Here is a 14517-nt window from a genome sequence, read left to right as displayed (position 1 = left end):
GTAAAAGGAAGGAAATAATAAAAGTAAGAGTGGACATGAATGAAAAAGAAAACAAACTGACAACACAGATTGACAAATCCAAAAGTTGGTTCTTTGAAAAGACAAAAACATTGATAAACACCTTAAAGGGCTAATTAAAAAAAATAGAAGGTACCAATAACCAATATCAGAATTTAAAAAGGAGTATCACTATAGGAAGCACAAGCATTATAAAAGATCATAAGAGGATATTATAAAAAAGCTTATGTCAATAAATTTAATATTTAGATAAAATGGACAAATTGCTAGAAAAATACAACTTACCAAAAAGGGGACGAAAGAAATAGGAAATCTGAAAACTATTAAATTAAATACATACTTTAAAACATTCCTGGCCCATATGGCTTCACAGACAAATTCTAGCAAACATTTAAGGGATAAATAAATGCCAACTTTATACAAACTCTTAAAAATTTTTAAAATAGGGAGTAATTTTCAACCCACTTTTTGAGACCAGGGTAACTTTGTTACAAGAATTGAACAAGGAAATTATAAAAAAGGAAAATTATAGGTTAATATCTCTTTTGAGCATAGACACAAAAATCCTGAAGAGCATATTTTCTAATAGAGTCCAGAAATATATAAAAATGATAATACATTACGACCAAGTGGGATTTATGTCATACATGCAAGGTTGGTTTAATCGCCCAAAATCAGCTAATATAATTCACTGAATTAGCGTAATAACGAAGAAAAACAATATGAGTATCTCAATAGATGCATAAAAGGCATTTGACAAATTAAAAATCCATTCATGATAAACCAGCAAACTAGGCATAGAATGGGACATCATCTTTAAAACATCCCACTCTGTGAAATACTGACTCTTGCCCTGATGTGGGAGACATTGGAACAGAGGAAGTAAAACTTTTTATATTACCAGATGATATGCTTGTCTGTAGGACATCCAAAAGAATGTACAAACAATTTGACTTATTAAGTGAATTTAGTAAGGTCGCTGGATACAAGGTAAACATACCAAAAAAAAAATTGTGATGATATTGAGAAATTTTAAAAAATACCATTTATAATAGTTAAAAATATCAAATACCTTAAAACAAATCTAATAAAATCTGTGAAAGACCTTTCCAGTGAATACTACAAAACTTTGCTGAGTGAAATTAAAGAACTAAAGAAAGGGAGAGAGATTCCATATTCATGTACTGGAAGAATCAATTATCATTAAAACAGAAATTCTTCCTAAATTAATCTACGTGCCTAATATATTCCTATTCAAAATCTCAATGTGTTTTGGGGGTGTGTGAAAATTGGCAAGCTGATTTAAAAATTTATATGGAAATACAAAGGACTAGAAGGACCAAGACAAATTTGAAAACAAAATTGCAGTACTGCCACTATCAGATCTCGAGTTACTATAAAGCTACAGTAATTAGGAACAGTATATGGCATTGGACAAACAGACCAATGGAATAGAGTAGGAAGTCCAGAAATAGACTGACATCTATATGATCACTTTATGTCAAAGTTGGGAGAAGTAATAGTCTTTTCAACAAATGGTGCTGGAATAATTAGAAATCCGTATAGAAAAATAATTTACCCCTTACTTCATGTCAGTCAAAATGGATCATATACTTAAGAGTATAGGACAAAACAATAAAACTTCCCAATAAAACACAGGAAATATCGTCATGATCTTGGGATAGCCAGAGATTTCATAAAGTGAAGACAAAAGTAATAATCATTAAAAAAAACTGATAAATTGGACCTCATTAAAATTACAAACTTCTGTTCTTCAAAAATACATCGTTAGAAAGTAAACAGATAAGCCACAGACTGAATGAAGATATTTGCAATACACAGATTTGACAAAGGACTCATATCTAGAATAGATATAAACTCCTATGAATTATTAATAGAAAGACAATTCAGTTAATAAGTAAAAGATTTGAACAAACGTTTCACAGAAAGGTTATTCAATTAGCCAATAAACACACGAAAAGGCGATGAACACCGTTGCTCGCAAAGGAAATGCAAATTAAAATTAAACTGAGATACCACCTCACAACCACCAGAAAGACTAAAATTAAAGACTCACAGTATCATGCGTCAGCGAGAATGTGGAGCAACCCAGATTCACAGAAGTTCTTGGTGGGAGTGTAAATTGGCTCAGCCACTTTGGAAAACTGCTTCTTGGTATCCAGTAAGGCTAAAGATAAACGCATGACCCAGCACTCCCACTACTAGATAGAGAGTGAGGACGCTGAGAGTTTATGCCCATCAAAAAACACGAACAAGAATGTTCCTACAACTCTTTCCACGCTATCCAAAACCTGAAAACAACCCACCATCAACAGGAGAATGGATAAATACATCGGTATATTATTGGTATATTGTATAGTCACACAATGGATACCACTTAGAACAAAAAAAGAAAAACTTCTCTTGCATGTAACGGCCTGGATGAATCACAAAGGCGTTACAGTGAAAAGAAGAAGCCAGGCACACAGTAACACATACTGTGTAATACCACTTTTATGACGTTCAAGAACTGAAAAAACTAATCTATAGTGATAGAAGTTTGGCAGTTATCTGTTCAAGCCAGATATTCTAACATAGTATAACCGAGCAATTCCACACCTAGGTATACATCCAACAGAAATTGTGCATGTGTGTGCCAAAAAGACACACACAGAGATGTTCAGAACAGCACGACTTGTAATACCCTCAAACTGAAATCAGCCCAAATCTCCATCAGTTGAAAACTAAATAAATATGTTTTGGCACAGTTATACAGTCCAGCTGCATAGATGATTATACATCAATGAAAATGAATAAATGATTGCTATGTACAACAAAATAAATCAATTTTAAAACATAACAGTAAACAAATGAATGCACACTGTGTGATTCCATTTATATATAGGTCAAAAACAAGCAAAAGTAAACAATACTGTTTAGCAACGAGTGCTTGGGTGGTTAAAAAGTATTTTTACAAAGCAAGTAAATGGTTACTGTAAAAGCAGGAGAGGGGTCGACCTTGGGGAGGGCTGGCAATGACTAAAAGAAGGCACAAGAGAGGCTTCTGGGTGCTAGAGGAATTCTGCTTCTTCATCTGGTGGTGGCCACGTAAGTGTACACTGTGACAACTCAGTGTGCTGTGTATTTTTGTTATGTGTAGTTTTCTCTATGTAATATCTCGTGAAATGTTTACAAGAAGAATGTACTGTAGACATCTTTCCATGCCAATAAATAGAGAGAAAATCTTTACGAAGACAAGAATTAAGAAGCGATCACTCTTGAAAACCATGAAATCTTGAACACATAATGTACTTTGCACTTCTAGCTTCTGTTGGGTTGCTAGCGGTGCAAGTACATCTCCGGTTGAAATCTAAGGGTCTCGTGTTCTGAGAAGATCCAAAGTGAATCTGGCTTTGGCAAACCAAGATCCAGTCGATAATTAAGCTCCAAGAAGGGAGGGAGGGAGCAGGCCCACAATTTTATCCAGCGCTTTATTTCTGTTGCGTGGCACACAGTTGGGACTCAAATATATATAAGTTGCAAGAATGAATGGAATAAAATGGAAGAGCTAATGTGCTGTGTGTAACGTAAAAAAGGTCACCTTCACCCTGCGCAGGGCAGCGTCTTTTGAGTATTCAGGATGCTGGACTCTGAGTGGGAGGAATGCGGCCCAGGGCAATCCCCTTTGCAGGCTCTTAGAAGCTGTAACACCAAATACATGCTTTCAAAGTCTCCTTCCTTTGCTTGTGGTGCCCCTCTATGAACTGCAAGACTTTGGAAGAATTTCCTTAGAAGGCACGGCCTGCTATCGGCTGTGCTCTGAGGCCACAGTCTGGTCTATGCTTTGGGTGCGGTGAATACAGCCCAGAGAGTCCACTACCAGGTGATAAGACATGCGCAGCAGAGAGGCCCAGGACAGTGATATGGATTGAGAATGACACCCAGCAACCAGACACATTTGTGTGACATGTTAGCCCTCCCTGGGGCACCCCAGAAAGAGCTGAGGAAGGAAACCAACCAAAGCTGAGTCTTCCTGCTTCTCGAGCTGGGGATGGGGAGGGGGGAGTATCATTATTTGAGTATTAAAGGACACGATGACCTCAGAAGGCTGGCGCTCTTGGAGGTGTCTGGGTTTCACAGGTGGCACAAGGTAAGAAGGGAGAGAAAATTCCAGACTCACAAAATGCATTCAGGAGAGTGTATCTGTGCAGCGCCTGGCATTTTATTTTTAAGGCCTCACTTTGCATAATTTGGCAGAGGCAGAGAAGGACCTGAATTAGGAATCCTTATTTTAAGAAAAGAGGCTGCACCCAATGCTTCTCACTCCCTAATTCCCCTAGAGTAACAAAAACTCCCTACCACAGTAGCTCGCTTTTCTTTGCACTGTAACTGGCAAGAAGGGAGGAGGGAGGGCCAGCAGCTGCAGACGCTGCCCCCTGCTGCCCTGCTCGCCTCCCCAGCCTCCCCCCAGCGCACCCTCCAGAGCCCACCCTGCGTCCTGGGTGCTGGGTGGTCCGTGGAGAGCAGGGAGATGTTTGAGGAGGGGCTGCTGCAGGCCTAGACCAGGAGCCTGGTCCTCTGAATGCCTCTGGGCTAGGTGTCTGTGGATTGTTTCTTCTCTAGGGAGTGGCAGAGAGCAGGAGGGAGAGAAAACACGGGAGAGGGAGCCAGAGAGAAAGCAGAGAAGGAGGGAGGGCAGTGGAGAGAGATGCGCAAGGGAAGCAGAGCCAGGAGTGAGGTGTGAGGGGGGCAGCAGAGACAGGCCAAAGTCAGAGAGGGGACAGGGAGAAGCAAAGAACTTCCAAGGAGAGGAGAAAGGCAGAGACACATGCACAGCAAGAGTCAGAGAGAAGGAGATCGTGGAGGGAAGGGGCAGAGGGACAAGGATGCAAGGAGAGGGCAGATAAGCAGATAGCAGGACAAAGCGGGCGGGAAGGACAGTCCTTCCAAGGTGCCAGGCTGGGCTCCGGAGGGCTGAGCGGCTTGTGCAGAGTGCAGACCCTTTGCCTGAAAACCAACCAAACCGAGGCCTCGATTATTTTCAAAACCTGATATCCATCTGAGCACTGTCTGCAACAAACTGGGTCAGCCTTAGTAGGAGGAGAGGTGGGGTAGGGGCCGAAGTCTTCCATTATCTGACTGGCGGGTGCTGGGTGTGGTGGGAGGTGGTGGGAGGTGTGCGGGACCCTGGCTTTCACTTCAGTCCCCCTGGGGGAAGCCACCTCCTGAATTCAACATCCAACAGGGCAGTCTTAGCAACACGTAGCACAGCATCACTGCCCGGCGCCAGTGCAGCACCCCAAGGGTGCAGTGCCCCAAATCCCGCTTCCACGACGCACCTGCTCAGGTGAAGACAGAGTCAGAAGAAAGGCCAAAAGCCAGAGGGCAGGAGAGCAGTATGAAAGTCGGCCATACCGGCCAGAGGCTAGCAGAGGGCAGGCGAACCGGGGAGGGGAAAGGACGGGCACAGGGCTGGCCTACCCCCAGTCCGCCTCTGCTTTACCTGCCACGCAATCAGGTCCTTGAGGCAGCTCAGCTTGTCCTGGTCCTCGGGGTGGTCCCTGGTGTACCCTTCAGTGAAGAAGGCCTAGCAGGACAAACAGACGTTGGGGGTTTCCTGTTCCTTTGCCGTGGACCCCACGACCCACCTCTCTGGCACCGGGAGAGGGTTCCAGTTGACAGGGGCAGGAATGAGGCCATTCCTACGTGGATGGGCAACAGTCAGGGACGTGTAGGGACTGACGTTTCCTCCTCCTGGGGCTCAGATCGGTATCCACTGGGAAAGGGTCACAAACCCCAGGAAATTGTTCTTGAAGAGGGGTCTCTGGACCCGCAGCAGCAGCATCACCTGGGAACTTGCCAGAGATGCAAATTCTCAGGCCCCACCCGGATGTACTGAATCAGAACCTCTGGGGTCAGAGGTGGGGTGGAGGCAGCTGTGTGTGAAGAAGCCCTGCTGGGGATTCTGCTGCACAGTCAAGGCACTGTCCCAGGAGAGAAAACTCAGTAAAGAAGTTCACCTGGTGGGCTTTCCAGCTCGCCTCCCTCATCGTGTGTGACCTTGGCAGCCCCAGCTCCTTCTCGGCTCCCGTTCTCAGTGTGTGCACATATATACACAGACATATCACCCCTCAAGGCTGAACAAAGGATTACCAATGGATGACTCTACGGGGTGTCCAAGGGTAGCTGGAAGGACTAACCGGAATTACTGTCCGTGAGTTATACTATTGTGCTGTATTCCTAGTTTTACATCAATGGATGACATAGAAAAGATAATAAAGAGTCCATCATGAGACTTATGAGAACGAAGAGTCCATTTTTCCCTCAGCGTCCCATTAACGTATGGCCCAGGTGAGAGCCAAATAAGGACTTTCTATTTCAGAGCTGGGAAAAGTTATGTCTCCTTATTGAGTAATTATTTTCTCCCAGTGGAAAATGTGACTCATATAACTGATGGCGTTTCCCTTTTCGCCACGGACACCAGGGGCCTCAGAAATGAAATCTGTGGCTGAAATGTGTGGGGATTTCTGGAGGGTCCTTATGACCTGAATATCTAGATTATAACTCTCGCTTGAGAGTCGATCTCCCATCCCTTCTGTATTTTCACAGATTCCGTGTTTCATTCCTTCCCATTTCTGGGGGTCATTTCCATCATCTATAGAAGAGATGGCTTTACACAAGTAGCATGTACTTTGATTTGTGGTGCCTGACTTTTATGGTCTGGCTCGTGGACATCCCAGAGCCTCCTCTTGACAAAGGTATCTCGATGTGCCCAGTGGGATAAGGGATCTCTATGACCCCTGACAGAGCATGGCATTGAGGGTGGGAAGGAGATCAGAGTGAGGCTAAAGAAACTCTGGAATGTGTATGAGGTCTAAACAAGCTGAAGTGTCCTTTTGAGGGACAAACAGCCACAGTAAGATGAGTGGCATGCAGCTGTGTCTGCTCTGGCCCTCCTGCCACTGCTCTGTCTCCACCAGGGCCTGGAGAGGGGAGCCCTCACCGTCTCATACTTGGCGAACCCTCCCATGACAGCAGGGTCCACGATTCCGTTCAGGAGCATGGAGAGTGGGTTTATCGGGAGGCTTTCGTCACTCTGGTACTGGTTTATCATCATCAGGATCTTCTCGTTGGCCACGGACATGGTTTCGATGGCGTTCTCCAGAGGGCTAATTGTGGTCTGTTGAAAACGAGATCAAGAAGAAAGGGCCTCAGCAGGTCGCTTTAAAAACAGATAAAATTATTGGTATTGATTTCATTTGGGGTTGGAATTCAAATGAGGCAATGCTCCCCAAGGGGCTGTAGCAGGCTCTTGTGGTAATTACTGAGCCCTGGGGGTTGTCAGCTGTGTGGGGAGAGACAGGCTGAATTTGTGCTTAGCAAAAGAAGGATCTCCCTGGGGAAATGAAGGCAGGAAGTGTCAGGCACTCGCTGGGGTTTCAGAGGCTGGGTGTGCTCCAGGGAGGGTTTTTCTTCTTATTACCTGGTGAAAGACACTCCAATTCAACCCATCTGGTATTGGTTGTGCACCTACTATGTGTGAGCACTTAGCTGGAGGGATTAGAGCAGCTGACGATGTGATCACCCGGCCTGGCCCACAGTAGGTCCCGAGACTTGTTATAGGAGGGGTCACTGCTCCAAGGTAGATTCGGTTTAGTTGGGAAGATAAAACTAACCACGTCTTCAACACCTCTTAGAAAGCAAGATAAACACAGTGCCATCAGGTGCTAACTGGCATAACAGTGGTTCCCAAGAGCATGGGATCGAGAGTAAAACACTAAGCAAGAAGTCTGCGAACTTTTTCTGTGCAAGGGCCAGATGTTGTGTGTGGCAACAACTCAACTCTGTTATTGTAGGAAGAAATCAATCAGCTACAGGCAATATGTAAATCAATGAGCATGGCGGTTCCAATAAACCTATTTACAAAATTAGGTGCAGGTGGGCTCTGGCCCATAGGCCATAGTTTCCTGACTCCTGAACTAAACTAAGCAAATAAAAATGAGTGCAAATCTCAGCCATTTTTTCTGTGTGACCTTGGGCAAGTTTCCTAAACGTTCTGAGCCTCAGTTGACTTACTGGTAAAATGAGGATAAGAAAACCTACTTCAAAAAGTAGCTGGTAGGGCTTCCCTGGTGGCGCAGTGGTTGAGAGTCTGCCTGCCGATGCAGGGGACACTGGTTCATGCCCCGGTCCGGGAAGATCCCACATGCCGCGGAGCGGCTGGGCCCGTGAGCCATGGCCGCTGAGCCTGCGCGTCCGGAGCCTGTGCTCCGCAACGGGAGAGGCCACAACAGTGAGAGGCCCGCATACCGCAAAAAAAAAAAAGTAGCTGGTAGTTATTGTTATTAACTCTTGTAGGTGTCAGGACAGGGACTAGCAGCTGTCCTGAGAAGGGAAGGCTCCCTGGCAGGGTGGGTGGGGCTGGAGGGAAGGGTGAAGTAATCCGGGAAAACTTCATGGAGGCAACCCTAAGTGTTACCATCTGTTCAGTGGTGGTGCTACAGGGCCTGCTTCAGTGGGGACGTAGCAAAGATTAGTTGAGATAATATGACACCTGGCGTAGCAAAGATTAGTTGAGATAATATGACACTTGACTTAGCAAAGATTAGTTGAGATAATATGACACCTGGCGTAGCAAAGATTAGTTGAGATAATATGACACTTGACGTAGCAAAGATTAGTTGAGATAATATGACACTTGACTTACAGCGGAGTTCTTTAAAAAGTGCACCTGCTAGTTATTGTTAACTGTTGAGTATATGTGAAGGGGAGAACCAGCCAATACAGCCATGCTCTTGGTCATCTTTTTAAACCATTTCCTTAAATCTCTGTGAAATCTTAGCCTCCTCGCCCCCCTTCCTTGTCTCCGGACATTTTTGAAAGTGGCTGTCTCTGCAGTGAGAAGGCCCTGGGAGTAGGCTCTCTCCTCTCTCTCTCTGTGATACAAGACACAGTGACACAGTGTCATCCTCTTTCCGTCACACATGCACGCACACACACACACACACAGCTGTGGGGGGAAGGCTGCTCGGCCTGGTAGAGGCGGCAGCCCATGTTCCACAAGCTACAACCCATGGTCCAGTTTCTGTCGAGCACACAGACCTACCCTGCAGGGGCTTCTCCAAGCTGAGGTCTAGACTGAGTTCTAAAGGAAAATCTATCACAACCACTTGGACTGAGCCCAGTAGCACACCTGGATTTCAACAGTAGCCTGGTATGTCTGAGAGACTCATGCTTTACGGTGAGTTGTTAAAAATGGAAAGTCCTGTTGATTGGCTTTCTTCCTCATTTCTGAAGCTATTTTTGTATCCCTACGTCTTTAACCTCGTTACAGACAACAGGACAGAGAATGAGAATGAACACTCCTTTGGATTCTCACCTCTGGACGTTTGTGTAGATGAGTATGTCACACTCTAGAGCAGAGCGATGGGGGTTACATATTTGGTGGAAGACCTGGAGGTCCGGAGCTGGTAACAGTTATAAAAGCACTGATCACGGTAAAAGAGATGGCGCCATTTGTGGACTGCCTCCTCTGTGCCAGCCCATGCTGGGTGTGTCCCACACGTGCTCTCATTCAATTCCCCCAACAACAGGTAAGTCCTTCACCTAAGGGTAGATGGGGCAGCGCTGGGGAGAGAGCGCCAGTGTCCGAATTCCAAAGGCGAGCTTCTCCCCCACATACAGACCACACTCTGCTACCAAACTTGCCATACGCTGGTTGTTAGGACTTGGTCAAGCCCTCAAATCTCTGGTCTCTTTCCTAAGCTGAGCCTCAGTTTCCTTACCGGCAGCACAGGTATATAGCCCCTGCCCAGCTTGCTGTGCGGGGAAAATGAATTATCCTGGAAAATACAGTCAGCCCTCCATACCCTTGGGTTTTGCATCCTTGGATTTAACCAACCTCGAATGCAACCAACCACTGATACAGAGGCCCAACTGCACTCACCGTATTTATGCCCTTTTTTGTAAGAGACTTAAACAACTGCAGATTTTAGTATCCGAGGAGGCTCCTAGCACCAACACCCTCAGACACTGAGGAATAACTGTGCTTTGGAAACAATTTTAATGGCACTCGGGAAAGTGGTGATAATCCCTCGCAATCGAGTGGTGTTTCATATTCCTCAAAGGCATCTCCCACATTATCACCTTCATAAATCCTCTTAGAAAAACCTCTGAACTGTGTAAGATAGACATTATTATTACAGCCTACTTCTACCACTGATCACTTTGGCAGTTCAAGTCCCGTCTTTGAGCTTCAGTCTTCTCATATGCAAAATAATTTAAATGGACAAGGGCTAGGAATGGGGTTGCACGTTGGAGATGTGTAGGCCAAACTGGGCCTGGGTCTGTCATTTAGCCAGCACGTAAGTTCTAATTTTTTAAAAAACTAATTCAGCTGGAAGGAGTTTGCCACAGCTTCTACCACTCCCCGTTGTCTTAATGGGACGAGTTCACATATTTACAGTTATCTTCCTGGGCTCTGAAGGTATTTGAATTTATAGCTCTTGGATTAAATGACCTTCCGAGTGTCTTTCAGCTCTGAAATTCCATAGTTTTCTCACGTCTATTTTACAGATGATGAAAACTAAGGCCAGGGATACACTGTGTTTGTCCAACATCCTACAGCTTGTTAATAGCCAAGTTGAATTTGGGTCTCTGACCCCAGCTCAGGACTTCTTGTAAAGATTACATATTCTCAGAGCCAAGAAAAAGGTAAAGGACCCTCAATAAGCAGAACTTACTCTTGAATCCTATCAGAAAACACCTCTCTGTACAAACAGTACTGTAGTCATGACGATTCATAAAAGAAACAACCAAGAACAAGGTACAAATTCTATACCACAGAAACAAATGCTTGGAGAGGAATTCACTCGGCACCCATGAAACTTCTGTGTCTGAGACATCCTGACATTCTTGGTAACTCAAATGAGGGAGGCTATCAGAGATAAAGTCGCTCTGGTCAACTTTTTGGAGGTTTTCCCAATCCCTTCTATCAGAGGGTATCAGGATAAAAGAAGTGAAACAAAAATGCTGACTATTTCTTTCCTAATTTCAGAATCCTGAGTTCATAAAACAAGGTAAGCACTTCATATATTATGGGTTTCTGCATATTAACTGAGTGATTGGTTAATGGATTTACTTAATAACTATTATTCTTTTTAATATAAATTTATTTATTTATTTTTGGCTGCACTGGGTCTTCGTTGCTGTGCGTGGGCTTTCTCTAGTTGTGGTGAGCGGGAGCTACTCTTTGTTGCCAGTGCGTGGGCTTCTCATTGCAGTGGCTTCTCTTGTTGCGGAGCACAGGCTCTAGGCACACGGGCTTCAGTAGTTGCGGCATGCGGGCTCAGCAGTTGTGGCTCGTGGGCTCTAGGGCACAGCCTCAGTAGCTGTGGAGCACAGGCTTAGCTGTTCCATGGCATGTGGGATCTTCGAGAACCAGGGATCGAACCTGTGTCCCCTGCATTGGCAGGCAGATTCTCAACCACTGCACCATCAGGGAAGTCCCTTAATAAGTATTCTTGAGCACCAATTATGTGTCTAGGACTATTCCTTGCAGTCAGATATGGCAGGTAACAAAACGGACAAAAATCTGTCTTCCTGGAGCTCACAGTCTAGTGGAGCTTATATTATAATGCTATTATATTTAAAATTCTAGATATTAAAAATAAACACACAGGCAAATTATGTAGTCTATTAGGAGGTGAGATACCATGGCGGGAGATGAGGCGTTCAGAGAGTGCAGGCGGGAATTCCTTCAGTTTGCCTACAGTCCCGTGGGGACAGCGAAGGAGGAGAGGCACCTTACTGAGCACCACCAGAGGAAAGGGCACAGCCAGGGCCAATGGGTAGAGACTACAGCTTAGTAGAAACTTTCTGATTTCTCACCTCAAAAATGGGATTCATAATATGATGTACTTCACACAGTTTTGTGGGATTAAACAGGATAATGTTACAAAGTCCTTGACACAGCACCTGGGACACTTATCCAAGCTTATCATGAACCGATGTGTCCCATGAATAAAGGGCATGAGTAGTTTCTTCCTCTCCAGGGCACTAATTATTGGGGTGGGCTGGGGACATGTTAAGGAAAGAGGAGAGAATGAGTCCATCCAGGTGCCTGGTATGAGAGGTTACAGTCAAACCTCACCTCTTTTACTAACCTTGAGCAACCCACTAACTCACTCGGTTTCCTCATCTGTAAAACGGGAGGATAATAATATCTACCTCGCAGCCTTGTTGAGGGGCTTAAATGAGGTCACACATGTGTACAGTCTGGCACATGCTCAGTAATGTCTGTTGCTGTCATCATCGTTATTATATGTTCCCTAAGGTCTACGCCATGACTGTGAAAAGGAGATTGGAGGACCACCTGGCTGCTGGGGGCCCTTAAGGGCTGAAGGGGGATGGTCTCAATGTTGATCATACACAGTGGCTTGACAACGTCAGTCAGACAATGTCCCTCCTCTGCTTGTGACTCAGATTCACCCAGTGGAAAAGCCCAAGTCCTTATGGTGCCTACAAGGCCCTATATGACCTGCTATCAGACTACTGCTACTCCCCCCGTCACTTGTTCTAATTCAGACATAAGCCTGTTCTGTCCCAGGGCCCTTGCACTTGCTATTTCCTCTGCTAGAATGTCCTTCTCTTCAGTATCTGCAAGGACCATGTCCTCACTTCCTTCAGACCTTTGATCAAAAGCCATTTAGCAGGAAGGCTTTCTACGACCATCCTACTTAAAATACCCACCACTCCTTCATCACCTTTCTCTTTTATTTTTCTCCATAGCGGTTATCTCCACCTGACATAGTATATATTCGCTTAGGCTTTGTAGTGCGTCTTTGCCACTAGAATGTAAGCTTCATTGCAAAATCTCTAGGTGCTTGATTGACATGTGTTAGGTACTCATTAAATATTTGTTGAATGAATAAGTGAATAAGACATCCCGAATATGTCCCTGCTTCTCAGATTTCACCGGATTGACCTTTGCATCCTGAGGACTGCAAGATCCCCAGCTGTTTGAGGACATGGAGACCCTGAAGTGTGTTGAGAAGCAAAATACATGCTATCTGCACCATGGAGTTCAAATGCTTGCATTCTAGCCAGAGCTTTGCCTCTGTGCAATTTCCTTTCTCTGAGCTTCAGTTTATCCAAGTATAAAATGGATTCATAGTGAGATTCTGCAGAGGGGTCCCCAAAGGGCTGTTGGGAGGGGAGGATATGAGAGGGTGGTTGTGTCGATTGAGTTCCAGGCCCTCTTCCTCCCCCTGCACCCAACCACAGAAGCTCCCCATTCATCTGCTTTATTACCGGATTCTATGGTACCTTTCATTTGCAGGGAAAAAAATGTTATCTGATGCTTAAAAAAAAAAAAAAATTTGAAAGCAGGTAAACTGGATGCTGCCTCAGGTCCCTTCCTGCACCAGAATTCCTGGACTCCTGCAGTGGCTTTGAACAAAAGCATTTCCCTTTTTCCAGTCTCAGGAGCCTCCTGAGCCCCACAGACTCACCTGGGACATGTGAGTCACCTCAAACCAGCGCAGGATGCCCGGAAGCTTGTACGCGGTCACAAAGGAGGTCCTCTCGATCCACATCGACTGTCCCGTGGGCAGGGGTGGCAAGGGCAGGAAAGCAACACACATGAAACCTGACCATCAGAGTTTGGTGGGAACCCAGCCAGGCCCCCAGGCCTCCTATCCACCCGGAATCAGAATAAAAATTACAAGACTCAGAAATACGCTCCCACTTTACCCTGAAGAATCCTTTCCCAAGGTGAAGTTTAAGTTTTCCCTGGATTTGGGTCCAGTAAGTTTTAACCTGGGTCTCTGAACAGGCAGAAGTTTTAGGCAATATTGAATGCATCCACCTGCATTTTCTGGGGGGAGGTCTACAGTGTTCATCAGATTCTTCAAGGGACAGTGAATCCCCCAGTGCGAAGAATCACAGTCCAAGGGAAAGAGCTGAGAGAGACTTGGAGCTGTCTCCTCGTGCCAGCCTCGGCCCTCGGGAATAGAAGACAGGTAGGTCCTGGCTGGGAAACACACAGTGACACTGGGGACTGTGAACTCCCTGAGGCTGAAAGGTGCATCTCACGCCAGGCCTGGGTGGTATCTAGAGAGTGGAGAGGCTCAAGAAATGGGAAAGCAAACCCAACGGAAGAGCCTGGAGAATGGGTGTCATCGTACCAATGGAAGTTAGTGCTCCTTCCTTTGGCTTTGGATCAGATGCCCTCCCAATTCTGATTCTGGCAGGTGCAGGCTCTGGTTGGTAAAGGAGGCCCTGGGCAACGATCAAGGCTGCCAAAGGGGAGGGGAGGGGAGATACTTACGGCAAACTCATTCTCAGGGTCAACGGTCCCCCTGCGCACTGGCCGGGAGTAGTGGAACTTCTGCACGTAGTTGGACTTATAAAAGCTGCAAGACAGAATGAGGCTGAGGCTCCTGATAGCAAAACCTGACCTGACCCTGTACTGTCCAGGGAGGCCCACTACGGTAAACT

The 14517-nt window shown here is 45.5% G+C and overlaps 1 protein-coding gene across 2 annotated transcripts in view; it reads right to left on the bottom strand.

Moving 5' to 3' along the window:
- The window catches only part of DOCK2 (dedicator of cytokinesis 2), a 406045-nt gene that overhangs the window by 9125 nt on the left and 382403 nt on the right, over positions 1–14517 (bottom strand). For both annotated transcript variants that reach the window (XM_022595138.2, XM_022595139.3), the window contains exons 43-46: positions 14348–14432; positions 13530–13616; positions 7022–7198; positions 5522–5605 (exon numbers count right to left, since the gene is read on the bottom strand). In XM_022595138.2, the coding sequence (XP_022450846.1) occupies positions 5522–5605; positions 7022–7198; positions 13530–13616; positions 14348–14432 (433 nt within the window). The remainder of the gene's footprint in view (positions 1–5521; positions 5606–7021; positions 7199–13529; positions 13617–14347; positions 14433–14517) is intronic.

Source organism: Delphinapterus leucas, chromosome 3 (assembly GCF_059928025.1).
Source record: "Delphinapterus leucas isolate spDelLeu-1000000601 "Yukka" chromosome 3, BTC_Dleu_Yukka2, whole genome shotgun sequence".
NCBI lineage: Eukaryota > Metazoa > Chordata > Mammalia > Artiodactyla > Monodontidae > Delphinapterus > Delphinapterus leucas.
The sequence above is the reverse complement of the archived record's forward strand: the minus strand, read 5'-3'. Positions and strand labels throughout refer to the sequence as shown.